This window comes from Mus pahari, chromosome 7, assembly GCF_900095145.1.
Source record: "Mus pahari chromosome 7, PAHARI_EIJ_v1.1, whole genome shotgun sequence".
Classification (NCBI taxonomy): domain Eukaryota; kingdom Metazoa; phylum Chordata; class Mammalia; order Rodentia; family Muridae; genus Mus; species Mus pahari.
Genome location: NC_034596.1, coordinates 31410971 through 31426223, shown reverse-complemented (window position 1 = coordinate 31426223; position 15253 = coordinate 31410971). Strand labels below are relative to the sequence as shown.

Sequence of the window (15253 nt, the reverse complement as noted above, 5' to 3'; positions counted from 1 at the left end):
CAGGGCATATACCCAGAGGGTTTGCACTCATATATAACCAGGGCATATACCCAGAGGTTTTGTACTCATATATAACCAGGGCATATACCCAGAGGTTTTGTTGAGGCATCTACTCTATTCTGTTTTTCATTGCCAACAATGTTTTTCTTATAGTAAAACATTAATCTCAGCCTGCAGACCCCAAGACATTCCCAGGCACCTACAAAGGTAAAAACTTTTTGTAAAAACACTAAAACATTATTTATTTGAGTATATTGACACTTGCACTGATTGAAGTCTAAAACTGCTGGGCTTTAGTAAAAATAAGCAGTTTTACCAAAGTATATCCACTACCACACACACTAGCAGTTTGGAAATTAAAAGATTTACTTAAGAATATGTTTGACAGCTGGGCAATGGTGGCGCACACCTTTGATCCCAGCACTTGGGAGACGGGGGCAGGTGAGTCTCGGAGTTGGAGGCCAGCCTAATTTACAGAGTGAGCTCCAGGACAGCCAGTACTACACAGAGAAGCCTGGTCTCAAAAAACAAAATTGAAAAAAAAAAGTGTTTGATGAAGCAGTACAAATTAGTTTAACAGAAGTGGGAAACACAAGGGGTTTTGTTGCATATCAAGTTATAATGGCTGGTTCTAAAGAAAGTATTTAAACAAATGAGCTGTAAACTGAAACTAGTTTTCATTTTTCTTTGTAATACCACCACCTTTCTCTGATGGTCAACCTTCACTGAGCTCATTACCTTACCGGATATCTACCCACTTAGCCTACATTAATAGTTTCTGATTTTACTGAGACTGTTCTTGCTAATGCCATCAACAGTCTCCTGATTACTAAAAACAAGGGGCATGCTTTGGCTCTTACTTTAAGTAAGTTCTCCATAGCACCTGACATTATTGAACATTCTTTACTTGAAACTCTTAACAGCGATAAAGATGTTTCTCTCTACCTTCCTAACTATTCCTTTCTTCTTTGCTGGCAAGCTGAGTCTTTAGTCTATATGAGTATTTTAAAACTGTTAGGTTCATATATACCAGGGCCTATGGGAGACTGACACACTATGTGAAGGGATTATCAACAACATATCCTTAAAAACAATTCAAATACTTTTCTACCACAGACAATAAGGCCATCACCAACCCAAGTCCGAAATAGGATCGTCATCATAAAAGTGCTACTTCTATACAGTTTAATTTCTAGTCATATCCATTCTTACTACAATTAATTTTAGGTATGAATAATTTCTAAAGCAGCAGGTTTCTCTCCATGTTTGGCCATTTTTATACTGGGCCATTTTTATACTGTTAACGACTAAAATTTTCTAAAAGGCAAATCCAATGATTGACTCGGAACCCGAGCTTAACTGGAAACTACCCAAATACGTCCTAATATTCTATAACTTGTACACACAGGACCAGTTTTTAAAGACTACCCTCAGAAGGAACAAGGGCTTTGAACTTGTTATAATCATTTAGAACCATACTTTTGCCCAATATGTTCATCCAACCAAATACCTACTTACATAGGCTATGCTGCCTCAACTTTTCCTCCCACTAACAGGACTCTATTTGCCTAGGAAGCCAATCCCTATCCACCACGCCCTTAAGCTAGTACTCATTCTTCAACTGTTTTCCATCTATAAAGGCTTCCCCAAATGATGCCTTCCTGTCTAATCTACTACTTTACAAGTATCTCTAATATAGAATTTACCATATGGCATTTTTATAGTCTCCATTACATCCTTGAATGATCATGAGAAAAAGAGTTTGATTCACATCTGTAAGCTGACATTTAGCACAGTGCTGGTATATGTTACCTACTCAAATATTTGTTGGGTAAATATTCACTACACCATTAACACTCTATAGTCTTACTACAAAATTACTGCCTGTGTAATAAAAAGTTTTCAAACTGAAAGTATTATTTTTCTTAAGAAACTTAAAAGATAACTTCAACATACAACAAAATAACTCCTACTTTAAAATATTCAAGAAAAGATATAAGCTGCCTCTTATTTAAGTGAAAATATAAATGATTAAACTGAATTGTAACGTTCAATGAGACTAAATGTAAGGTTCATTCCTGACCTTTACATTTCTTTGATTTCTCCCCTATACTTTTGGAATTAAAATATCAACCTTCTTCTAAACTTAGGTTTGCACAAAGTCACGTGTCTTTTGCCAGTTGCACGAGCAGCATTTCAGTTTTCATAAAATTGGAGGCATAAAGTGTAAATACAAAAATCTGAGCAGTCTTCGGAGAACTTGAAGTTCTACGTTGAAACCCACGCAACGAAACCGGAGAGTTCTTATTTTTCACCATCAACATGAACTGTGAAGGAATTCAACGTTATCAGCTATGAAAACACTACCTGGCTGCACACGGGGCAAATAAATGCCAAGTGCTTACATTAACTCTTCAAGTCAGCACCCAAGTACAGTGGGCCGCTAAGTTTGAAGGAAAAAATCGCAGAGCTTGATAAACTAGCCGCACGTGACAAGGTCTAACAAGAAAGTCTCTTTTGATGTTAATGATTGCTTGGCAGGAAAGGGCAGAAAGCTGACTTTCCAAGCAGGATGTTGCTATAAACAATCTCGACGTCCAGGCCAGGCGTTAAATGGGCCGACCATTTAATGCGTCGGGGCAAGGGCTTTGCCTCGGCTTCTCGGACACACACTATTTTTAACAGGAGCCCGTACCCGCCGCCAGCGAAGGGCGCAACCCAGGTCTAGCCTCGCCCGCGGAAGGCGCGGGCCTCCGGGCGCTCCGTATCAGTTGGACCGCAGCAGGAAATCCTGTCTTCCTTTGCGGATGGCAGTGGAGCCGGAGAAAAAAAAAGCGAGCGAGCTTCCACGCCTCCGCGGCTAAGGGGCGGCCGGGAGAAGCCGCCCACACCGGCGACTCGACTCGACTCGACGCCGGCCGGCCGCCATCTCCGCCCCGCGGCCTTCGAGCGCGGGGGGGGGGGGGACTCCCTCACGACCGCGTCCCCGCCTCCTCCCCGCCAGGCGCCCCGCGCTGGACCCGGCGAGGTCGGCGTCGCAGGCTGCACTCACCCACTCGAGGATCTTGATGAAGCCGAGCGGCTCCTTGAGCGGGTTGAGGTTGATCTGGAAGGCGGACATCCTCTGAGGGAAAGGAGGGAGAGAGAGTCAGGACGCGGGGCGGAGGAGGGGAGCGGCGAGACCGGAGCGACTCGGCGGCGGGAGCGGGAGGCGGGGCTGGGGGCGGGGCTGAGGGCGGGGCCGGCGGGGTGGGGACGAAGGAGCAGCGGGGCGGGACGGCCTGGCCTTTGGGGCGGGGCCGGGCGGCCGTTGAGTCCGGGCCGAGGAGACAGAGAGGGAGAGCGGAGACCAGGCTGAGGCGGGGCTGGGAAGGCCTGGCTCCTCCCCCGGCCGCACCTGACTCAGCCGGCTGAACCGCTGGCGAACCATGTTGGCTTTGGAAGCCATGCGTGTGCCGCGCCCCCTTCCCCAAAGTCTAGCTCTGTCTCTACCGCGCACGCGCGCTCCCTAGGGCCCCCCCCGGACTCGCTTCCGCCCTTCGCGAGCGCGCGAGGTGGGTGGGGCCGGGAGGGGGACACCTGCGCCTGCGCAGTGCGGACCTCCACCTCGACGGCGTTCTGGTTGCTATGCCCTTTTGTGGCTGTGACTGCCCGCCCCCACAACGCCCTTCTCTGTCTCCGTTTTCTTCACGGGGTTCTGAACTTTTGGGCAAATGTGTCAAGTAGGAACACAGACAAAGCCTCACTTCAAAGCTCTTGTTAAGGGCCCTTAAAGTCATAGTTATTGCGAAACTACGGCCGTCTGGCGAACCTGCCTTATGTAAGGGTGCTTGAAAGTATGATTCACCAAACGTTTCCGCGGACATTGCAAAGTTGTTGGAGCCAGAGTAGGAGAAAGACCACCCATTTGAGGTCATGGCTTGACAGGTTTCACAGGACAACTCATCTTTACACCTCTATCCCCGTCTAGCGAGGCCTGTATTTCGGGCGGTTTTTTTTGGGGGGGGGGGGAGGGGAGGTCAAGTTAACTCATCTTTCATGATTTGTCTTCGGGAACACTCCCTCCTGACACGAGAATGGGACCAATCTAGAAATCTCTTCTCTGCCTCGCCTTTTTTTGGAGGGTTGGGATAGTGGACTGTCTTCATGCATGGTGAGATGATCAACACGAACAGCGGAGGGTCCTAGGTCCAGCTTCCAGGTACTTATTTATATTTCCTAAATGTCAGTGGAGTATTCCATCAGAACTGACCACAGTATTCTCGTGAATAGTTGCTACCAAGCTAACACTTCCTCCTTCCTTTGCTCTTATTTCCGTGTATTCCACTCAGCATTTCTCTTTTAAGTCTTTTTTTTAAAAAAGTTATTTTCTGCTGAGACCTGTTGGATAGGAACCCACAAGTAGATTACTTAGCTATGCTTCAAAGAAAAAAGTATTCAAAATAGAATATACAAAATATCCAAAAATATATCCGACGTAATTTCAAAATGAGATAGATGCTAACAGGATGGGATAATGCTCATCTTGCAACTTTATAGAGCTGAGAGGTCTGAAATAATTCATACCCCCATGGTTCGTTCCTGTAGTCCTGTCACCAGGCAGCTGGCTGAGGTTTGCTTGACTGTACAGTTGGATAGGAATTGTGGGTAGGTGAGGAGCTGGTCTCTTGCAGCCTTCATTTCTGTCAGGCAGCAGTGAGTGGTGGCTGAATCCAGACAGAAGCAGCAGCAAGTGGCACCCTACAAATGTTCTGGTTTGTAAGTCTAGAACACTGGGGTTCCTCAAACCTTGGCAGCTCTTGGCCCAGAATGAGACCTTTGGCCCTGAAGGGTTAACAGCTGTCTGGAGCTCTTGTGGTTCCAGGGCCTGCCCTTACTCTTCTCTGGCTGATTAGAAGGTTTTATCCGTTAGTCTTGGCTCTCTACCTCAACTGCTAGGACTGCTCACCTCTGTCACCTTAGACACAGGGTACCTGCTACTGCTGCCACTGCTTTCCAGTCTCTGCTGCTTTCTTTTCTGTGTCACCATCTTATGCTTCACTACTAAAAGTAAGCAAGACCACTTAAGAGCAGTTGCGTGGGGGGCTAAGGCTGCAATACCAGAGGAGTTAACGCCACCAGAGTATCCTGACTCAGCACACTGAGTGAGCCTGAACATCCTCTTATGTAGCCTAAGGACCTAGCAACAATGGACAAGCACAACTGTTTGTTTTAAATAAATCATACCCAACACTCTGAGTACAGATTCGTCTCTTAACACTAGACCCCCAGAGGAAGGGTTCCCTGTCAGGTCACTGTGGGAATGATTCCAGGGCCATCTAGAGTGGCGCTTGAAGTAGCAAAAAATCTTACATAAACTTTTTCAAACATCTCTGGATGACACTGTGCCATTAAGAAGCAAAGCAATCAGCTACAGTCTTTGCATAATCGTCTCAGGGTGTCCATGGGATGTCCAAGATGGCCAGCACTGGCATGAGACTAGTCCTACTTGTTATTAAGCACATAGTTATTTTGCTCAAGGGAGCCAAATTACTCCATTCTCAATGTCCATGCTAATTTGTAGGGAAATGAACATCAGAAGGAACATTTAAAATATAGTCTTAATGCACTTATTAGTACAGGTAGTGCCCCAGGGACAGGTGGGTTCCCAGATCCGCCTTAGTTCCAGCTATTCAGTAGGCTGAGGAAGGAGGATCATTTGAGTCCAGGAATTGAAATTGTTTCAGCCTGGGTGATATAATCTCAACCTGTTTCTCTTCTTTCTTTCTTTTCTTTTTCTTTTTCTTTTGAGACAGGATCTCACTCTGTAGCCTTGATTGGCCTTGAATTCACAAATGTCCACAGCCTCTGCCTCCCAAGAGCTGGGATTAAAGCATTTCTCAGGGCAGCGGTGGTGGTTTTCTCTGTCTATTATTGTAGTCCCGAGAGTTAAAATAGGCTGGACTCTCAACCTGAGAGATGTACATTATATTCCCTCTCTTCTAATTTTTGACTCCTCCTCTCTCCTGCTTGTTCAAGCCCACCAGTGGAAGGTCTTATTACAGCTTCCCAGGAAGTCTGCCAGACTATATCCTTGAATTTTAAGAGGGTCCCTTCATTGGCCCTGCACCATTGGTTTTTAAATACAGAGACCACTTAGTGTGGTCAGAGCCACATCGGGTCACTGTCAGGATTCATTTGTAGGATCTGAATGGAACCACAGAAAGCATGAGCCTTCAGTCGCATACGCCTTAGCACTGCTGCCTGAGAAGGAGGTAATGGTGGGTGGCCGAGCCGGGGTGTCTGCAGGAGTGTAAAACTCCCATAACAGTAGCATTTCATTGAAAACGTAACTGTTCAAAGTCTGGGGAGACTGTTCAAGATGACAGTGAATCACGCCTACAACTGTGGCCAGTTCCTCACATCTGAGGAAAGGCCTGTGGAGACTGGACTGACAAGGGTGTCAAACATGAGATCCCCTGAAACTGGAGTCACAGTTGGCTGTGAGCTGCCTATGGATGCTAATACCCACCTAGGTCCCCTGCAAGAGCAGTCAGAACGCTTAGCTGCCAGTTCATTGTTCCAATCCTCTTCTCATTTCTTTTATGAGGGCAATTACAAAAGTAATGTTTGTAATGCCAAATTGCCCTATCTGAAGTCATGTGTAGATCTGTATAGATGCTAAATAATTTGACACTATTTCACTCTCTCTTTGCCGCTTACAGAACATTGGCTGGACTGTGACTGTGGTATTTAGAGATGGATGTTCAGAGGCCAGGAAGGATGCTCTATTGAGACAAAAATAATATCACTGAGTAGCTACAAATATACTTTGCTTTGCTTGGTGGGAATATAAGATTTCTGGGACCTTACTGGCAAAATAAGTCTTTGTTATAATGATAATAATTCCAAACTAAATGTTTATAATATATATACATAATATATATAATATGTAAGTGTATAATATATAATATAATATATTACATATATATAATTATAATAAAAATAATTTCCAACTAAATGTTTTCTTTCTTTTTCCTGAAAAGTAGTTTTGAATACTTCAAAATCTACTTCAAAACCTACCTGAGTTTTGTTTATATATACAAATAGTTTTTTCTTTCCTTTAGTGGATTCCACAATAATTTTGGAAAAAAATAACTGCATGCATTTAATTGTGCACTACATTGATTCAGTAAGCTTGTGTTCTGGCTAGTTTTATGTCATAGTGACACACGCGCTGAAGTCATTTGGAAAAGGAACTTCCATTAAGAACCTAGATTGGAGGCTAATATCCAATATATATAAAGAACTCAAGAAGTTGGACTCTAGAAAACCAAACAACCCTATTAAAAAATGGGGTACAGAGCTAAACAAAGAATTCTCAACTGAGGAATACCGAATGGCTGAGAAGCACCTGAAAAAATGTTCAACATCTTTAATCATCAGGGAAATGCAAATTAAAACAACCCTGAGATTCCACCTCATACCTGTCAGAATAGCTAAGATCATAAACTCAGGTAACAGCAGATGCTGGCAAGGATGTGGAGAAAGAGGGACACTCCTCCATTGTTGGTGGGATTGCAAGCTGGTACAACCACTCTGGAAATCAGTTTGGCAGTTCCTCAGAAAATTGGACATAGTNCTACNNGANGANCCAGCNNTACCNCTCCTGGGCATATANCCAGAAGATGNTCCAACNTGTANTAAGGNCACATGNTCCACTATGTTCATAGCAGCCTTATTTATAATAGCCAGAAGCTGGAAAGAACCCAGATTTCCCTCAACAGAGGAATGGATACAGAAAATGTGGTACATTTACACACTGGAGTACTATTCAGCTATTAAAAACAATGAATTTATGAAATTCTTAGACAAATGGATGAGTCTGGAGGATATCACCCTAAGTGAGGTAACCCAATCGCAAAAGAACACTCATGATATACACTCACTGATAAGTGGATATTAGCCCAGAATCTCAGAATCCTTCTTAGAAGGGGAACAAAATACTCATAGAAAAAGTTACCGAGACAAAGTTTGGAGCAGAGACTGAAGGAATGACCATCCAGAGACTGCCCTACTTGGAGATCCATCCTGTAAACAACCACCAAACCCAGACAATATGACAGATACCAAGAAGAGCTTATGGACAGGAAGGAGCCTGATACAGATGTCTCCTGAGAGGCTCTGCCAGTGCCTGGCAAATGCAAAAGTGGATGCTCAGTCATCCATTGGATGGAGCACAAGGTCCCCAATGAAGGAGCTAGAGAGAATACACAAGGAGCTGAAGGGGTTTGCAGCCCCATAGGAGGAACATCAATATGAACTAACCAGTACCCCAAGAGCTCCTTGGAACTAAACCACCAATCAAAGAAAACACATGGTGGAACTTGTGTCTCTAACTGTATGTGTCGCAGAGGATGGCCTAGTCGGTCATCAATGGGAGGAGAAGCCCTTGGTCCTGTGAAGGTTCTATGCCCCAGTGTAGGGGAATGCCAGGGCCAGGAATAGGAGTGGGTGGGTTGGGGAGCAGGGGAGGGGGAAGGGGATAGGGGATTTTCGGAGGGGAAACCAGGAAAGGGGATAATATTTGAAATGTAAATAAAGAAAATATCTAATTAAAAAAAAATAAGCCGGGCAGTGGTGATGCATGCCTTTAATCCTAGCACATGGGAGGCAGAGGTAGACAGATTTCTGAGTTCGAGGCCAGCCTGGTCTACAAAGTGAGTTCCAGGACAGCCATGGCTACACAGAGAAACCCTGTCTCAATAAATAAATAAATAAATAAATAAATAAATAAATAAAGGAAGGAAGGAAGGAAGGAAGGGGAGTGAGACAGGCTCTCCCAGAACTCGATATGTAGACCAGGCTAGTCCCAAACTCACAGAGATACTCCTGCCTTTGCTTCCAAAATTCTGAGATTAAAGTCATACACCACTATTTCCGATTCCCATTTCCTTGATTGTGCTTCCAGCGCTCAGTGCCATCTCTGGTCAGGTGGTCCTGGGTACTCTAAGAAAGCAAGCAGAGCAAGCCATGGGGAGCAAGCCAGTAAGTAGCACTCCTCCATGGCCTCTACATCAGCTGCTGCCTCCTGGCTTCTTTCCTGTATGAGTTCTTTCTCTTACTTCTCTCAGTGATAAACTATACTAAACTGTAGAACTGTAAGCAAAGTAATGCCCCCCCACACACAAGTTGATTTTGGTCATGGTGTTTTCTCTCAGCAATAGAAACCCTGAATGAGACAGCTTAGTAAATCTCAAAATAATTAAAGCCTTTAAAAAATAAACTCGCAATATTTTTTAAATTTATATTTTAGTCTTTAAAATGTATTATTTCTTTTAGGTTTATTCTATTTTATGTATATGAGTGTTTGGCCTAGATGAATGTATGTGTACCATGTGCATGCCTGGGGAATTGAGAGAGAGGCAGGAGGAGGCAAGGCTATGAGAGCACATGCCCTTGGAGGTCAGAAGAGAGTGTCAGATCCCTTGGAACTGGAGTTAGTAGATGGTTGTGAACCACCATGTGGAAGCTGGGAACCAAACCCAGATCCTCTGCAAGAACAATAAGTGCTATTAACCACAGAGCCATCTCTCCAGGCCCATAAACCTCCAATTGCAAAGTAATAGTTGATGTACAGGAAAGCTACAAAATACAGTTCTATACACATTTCACCCAGGTTTCTCTAATGTTAACACCTTCTATAACCACCATACATTTGTCAATTTTTTTTTTTGATTAGCTGAATATGTGGAACACCTGTAACCCAAACACTTGGGAGATGGAGGTAGGGAGATCAGGAGTTCAATGTCAGCCTGAACTACATGAGATTCTATCTCAAAAAAATTAATTAAAATAAATTTAATATTAGCATATTACTGTTGATTAAACTACAGAAATATCCAAACTCCATCAGTAATCCACTAAAGTTCTTTTATTGCTCTATGGCCCAACCCAGAAAACCACATTTAGTCTTACTAGATTGTTAAAATAAGTTCAGTGATGTTGGGAAGCAATGAAGTCGTTCTTTTCCATCCTGTTGCAAATAGAGCCGAGTGCAGCAGAAGAGCAGTGCATGGCAGATACCTTGGCCCCAGCTGACCCAATGGGACTGCTGATCTCTCTGCCTCACTTCCCAGCACCTGCCCTTCTTGGACCCCTGTGTCTTGGTTCCAGTTTTGTAATTATGATCTGTTTCTTCTACTCATGACACAGTTTGACATGTGCTCTCATAGCCTTGCCTCCCCCTGCCCCTCCCCCAATCTCTGTGTGTAATCTTTATGAATAATAGAGAGTCCTTTAAATTTCTGTGGTTCTGTTGAACAATTCAGCAGTTAAACTCTGCCTCTAAACTGTGGCCTACAGTGGGAGGCTTAGAGGTTTTCATATCCTCATTCCTAGGTGATAGAAAGGAAATAAGAGTTGTAGTAAGATTTGAAATTCATAATCAGAGACCATTTAAAAGTGTGTGTGAGAGGGTTGCTGGTGGGACAACACCCTGAGAACGGAAGCTTGTTCTCTGGAACCCAAGTGGTGGAAGAAGAAAGTCAGCTCCTGTAGGGTGTGTGTGGCCTCCACACATGGGGTGCGGCACTTGAGACCCAATAATAATAATAATAATAATAATAATAATAATAATAATAAAGAGTTCCTGATACTGTGAGAAGAACTGAATAAATGTATCCCTTTACTGTCACTGTGTCCCAGAAAGAGTAGCTGCATCAATCTCCAAATTAGATAGCCAAAAAAGCAACAAAGACTTAGTGTTAGAACAACAACAACAACAACAACAACAAACTATTTAAGGAGACCACACTTTATTGAACAGAGAGAATTAGAACTCTTCTATTGATAAAGAAATATAGAACTTGGGACTGGAATTTTAGAAAACAAAGAAAATAATATTTTTATAACAACATCACACAGAGCAAAATTAGTGTACTCTTTTCTGTATGGATCTAGTTTTATTAAATCAGTTTGAGTTGAAGTGAGCATAGTTTTCAGCACCTTTCAAGCCCGGATTTCACTGCAGCAATGATTAAGTAGGGGAAATGTTCTAATTGGTAGATGTTTGTCAGGAGCCATCTTGGATAGCAGGTGGCCTTCCTGGAGATGGCTCACCATTTTTGCATGGTCTGTGATTGGTGAGCTCTATGAGGCAAGGTCCCAAAGGGACTTCATCTCAGGATTGCTTCTTGCAGCTGTTAATGCCTTTCCTGTCACTATTAAATTAATATAGTAATTCCTGGCCATTAGCCCACCCTATTGATCAGATTTCCTGCAGATCAACATAAAGATACACTTTCATGAATTAATGCTGTTTAGATGAATTAATGATTTTATAGAATCCCTGATTTAATTCAAATAATCTTTGGAAGAAAAGTTTTAAGAGATGGTTTTAGTTGCTTTCTAGGAAGCAGTAACAAAGTTAGAGCCAAGAGTAGAATGTAAAGTAAAGGCTGCATAATAAGAAATGCAATTTCACCAAACAGAGAAATGGGCTTGGGACAAGTTTGTGTTCCAGGGAAAACATTCAGGTCCAAAGATGAAGCCACAGGTGTGCACTATGATAAGACAAGGCCATGAAAAACTGTTGCTTTGCACTTAGAACGAGTTTATGGGCTAAAACGCTGCTTTGAACTTGTTATTGATATCCTTCTGTTACTCCCCGTTTATGTAACATTTTATCTATGAGGCAATTCATTCTTACATAGAAAACTTTTTGTATTAAGGGTATAAAAGGCTGAAAGCAATAAAGAAAGGTGGTGCAGCCATTTTCTACTTCACCTGGTGTGTATGTGTCTGTGTGAATGACATCCTTCCTTTTTCTCTCTGGTTCAAAAAGGGTTAATGAGCACCCTGACCAGTGAGAAACTTCCAGCTGACTTGCCAGTAAAAAGCATCACTAGCAATAAGTCCTCAATTGAATTCCTTGCTGCTATACAGTATATGGTCATTGCCAGAGAATCCTATAGCAATTTTATAAAGTAAATAAGAGTTAAGTTTTTCAGCACTTAAGCACAGAACAGTTAGAGAATTAAAAGGCCAGAGATCTCACTCTTCTGACCCACATCTACAGGCTGTGCCCCACTTTCCAGCATCAAAATACTGAAGTTTCTAAAGAGAAAGAGTTTAGTATATAAATAACTTTTGCAGTGATATAAGTTGGCTTTTTAAAATATATATATATATATAGCCAACTTATATCACTTTTTACACTTTTTGGAGAACTTTTAGTCATGTTTCAGGTGACCTTTGAGTTTAACATAAGAATTATGGTCCATATCTTAAAGATCTGGAAACCAAGGCTTAAAGGAAGAAAGTATATCTGAAAGGGATTCCCAGAGGAAGTGATGTAGCACTAAAGCGTGAGCAGAGATGTGTGGGCTTCCTTAGCTGGGGGGGGGGGGGGGGTAGGACCGAGCACACTGGTTAAGGGAGGAATGTGCTATATGGGGTCAGAGTCTTCCATACGTGTCAGGTGTAGAAAGGGAACATTTGGAGAGGACCAGCCTTACATGCCAGCCTACAGGTATGGGCTGTAGGCTTGACAGAAGGTGACTTTCTGGCAAAGCGGAGTGACATGGGAAGATCTTAGTTTGAAAGAGACACTGTGGCAAGAGTATAGAACACAAACAGGGAAGATCCCTAGCTGGTATTGCACAGTAGCTGCGGTGTTCTTAACCCTGTTGGTAAAACGCTGTCAGGCCCCAGTGTGGTAACAATGAACCAAGAACAGGCAGTGAGTTAGCAACACTAGCACAATACTGCATGCAACAGAAACACGAGGTCGAAGAGCAGGAAACCACTGGGTCCCGACTGGATTTGTCATGTGTGCATGCTCCCCAAGAACGGTACTATTTTGTTTCTTTTCTTTTCTTTTCTTTTCTTTTCTTTTTTTTTTCTTTTTTCTGCTTACTTTGCACCAATTTTGTTTCTGTCAGTTAACACTGGGTGAGTAGCCGTGATAATAAACCAGGATTTGTGAATGGAGACAAATCATCCCCAGGGGTGGTGGGTTTGGCAGGCTACCCGCACGGGTAAGCAGCATCAATATGAACACTGTACAAAACAGTTTTGAACAACTTGTCTCAGAAGTCATTATTCAGAGGGCTTCCACTTTTATTGTCTCTAGAAAGCAGAGCCCCCTCTCCCCCAAGGCCTCTACAGAGCTTTCAAGTTTAACATTGTATTATATAGAAGGCTTTCTCTTGATATTAGGAGTGAGGAGCAGTGTGAAGCAGTTCTGTAAGAGTGGTTTGCGTCTCCTGTTTACCATCTCACAGAGAACTGGGTTCCTGCCAAGGAGTACGTGGAGTGTGATAGATTTTCCAGGACAATGAACAGGGTGGCCAAAGTGCTTTGTTCTAAGCCTACCAAACCGGAAGGCCTGAGGAGCTGAACTTCCTCTGTCTACAGAGAGGGGACTGTAGAAATGCCCGGTAGCCCGCCCTCCTGATCCTGGCTTTCTGGAGCCACCCTGATCTTCTGAGTGGTAGCACAGCATTTACTAGGAACAGACCACCAAAAGTGATCACTTCCCATGCTGGCTTCTTTAGACACAAAAGTCTATAACCTCAGCAACAGCAGCAACAGCAGAATCATCTTGGGATGTGTGGAGAGAGGAATACAGAAGTTACAGAGTGGAAACAAGCTGGAAAATACAAATGCCAACAACACAGAATACATCGGAAGTTTGTATATAGTTGCTTTAGGCAGAAGAAAGCGCACTTTGCATACTAGCTGGCTTCTAGAATGTTAATTACAAATGCAATTGGTCTAATTACTAGTGTACTTTAGGAGATGGTCATGTAAGGGGTCCCTCAGGGGAGCCTGCCCTGATCATTTGTTCTGTTTCATAGCTGTGTGTCTTTTACACTTCGACTTTTTGCTTTGTTTTGTGGTATTCAGTGAATAACCCAGGGCTGCCTCCATGCTAGGCAAGTTCTCTCCACCTACAGCTCACAGTTTTGAGGCAGAGTTTCAGTGTGTAGCCTCGCCTGGCCTCAAACTCACGATCCTTCTATTTTAGTTTGCCAAGTGCTGTGACCACAAGTATTTGACACAGCATTTGGCAGCTCCTTAAAGTGATAATCATTTATAATTTTCTTATAAACTAAATAAGTTGGTCTTCACTCTCCAGCTGTTTGCTTGGTTTGTGTTTTTTTCCTTGGAGGGAAAGCAAAGGTTTGCATTCTCTGTATTTAAGATACTCTGGGTTATTGTTTCTCTTCTCTGTTGTTTTCAATCTCCTAGCATGACCTGGACTTTATGATCAAGGCAGGTAAGCATCTTTATGATGTGGCCTGGCAGAATAAGGAGAGGTTAGAGCACCCTACCACTTACCTGTGGGAATCCGCCTGCCTGCCCGCCTGCCTGCCTGTCTGTTTACCTACCTACCTATCTATCATCTAATTATCGTATTATATTGTCACTTAAACCCTTAAATGTCATCATAGGCTAGTGACTCCATGTTTTAAAATGCAAACACTCTGATGGTTTATTACATTAAATGGTCTATTACAGAATGACACTTTAACAGGAAATCATCTGATTTTCATTTTCTGGCAGTGAGACTAATGGAAGTTTTCATGTGAGTGTACAAAGAGCGGATCTTGGAGTCTGGGATACAATCCAAGGAAGGTAGTTTTCACTACAAGGCAAAGTTTGGGCTGCCATGGAGTGACCTGAGAGCTACTGAATCCCTACAAGTGTGGTAGGGAGTCTGCTAGGTGCTGAGGGAAAGGGAGGCAGCAAAACCACGGTAAACTTAGCGCAGGGAGCCACAGTGGTTGTTGACCATCTGCAAAGAAAGACTGGATACCCCATACCTTCTTAATTATTGGCTTTTGGAGACAGGGTCTATGTGTAACCCTGGCTGTTCTATTAGAGCTCTCTCTGTAGACCAGGCAGTCCTCAAACTCAGAGCCTCCTGAGTGCTGAGCTTAAAAGCGTGCACCACCACCACCTGGCCTTTGTAACATTTAGCCAACCATTCATGTACATCAGGCACCTTGATAAGCCCTGATTATACAAGAAGCAGCACAATATTTTCCTTGTTCTACAAGAGTTTACATCCTTTAGGATGTAGGAGAAGGCCAATAATAACAATAAAAGAGAGTCATTGTCAAGTAGTGGTAGTCACAAGGGAGAACAGAGAACACACTATTTTCTGCTCTCTGATCTATAATTTAATTGCCCCTAAAAATCTGTGGTGAAACAGATGAATTAACAAGGGCTGCAGACTTCATAACGTATGTGATACAGTTCTATT

The 15253-nt window shown here is 43.2% G+C and overlaps 1 protein-coding gene across 1 annotated transcript in view; it reads right to left on the bottom strand.

The window, feature by feature from the left end:
- Positions 1 to 3194, bottom strand: part of Sypl1 (synaptophysin like 1) — a 22116-nt gene extending 18922 nt beyond the window's left edge. The window contains exon 1 of the mRNA XM_029540967.1: positions 3053 to 3194. Coding sequence (XP_029396827.1) covers positions 3053 to 3121 — 69 coding nt within the window. The 5' untranslated portion in view covers positions 3122 to 3194. The remainder of the gene's footprint in view (positions 1 to 3052) is intronic.
- Between the last annotated feature and the right edge of the window lie 12059 nt (positions 3195 to 15253).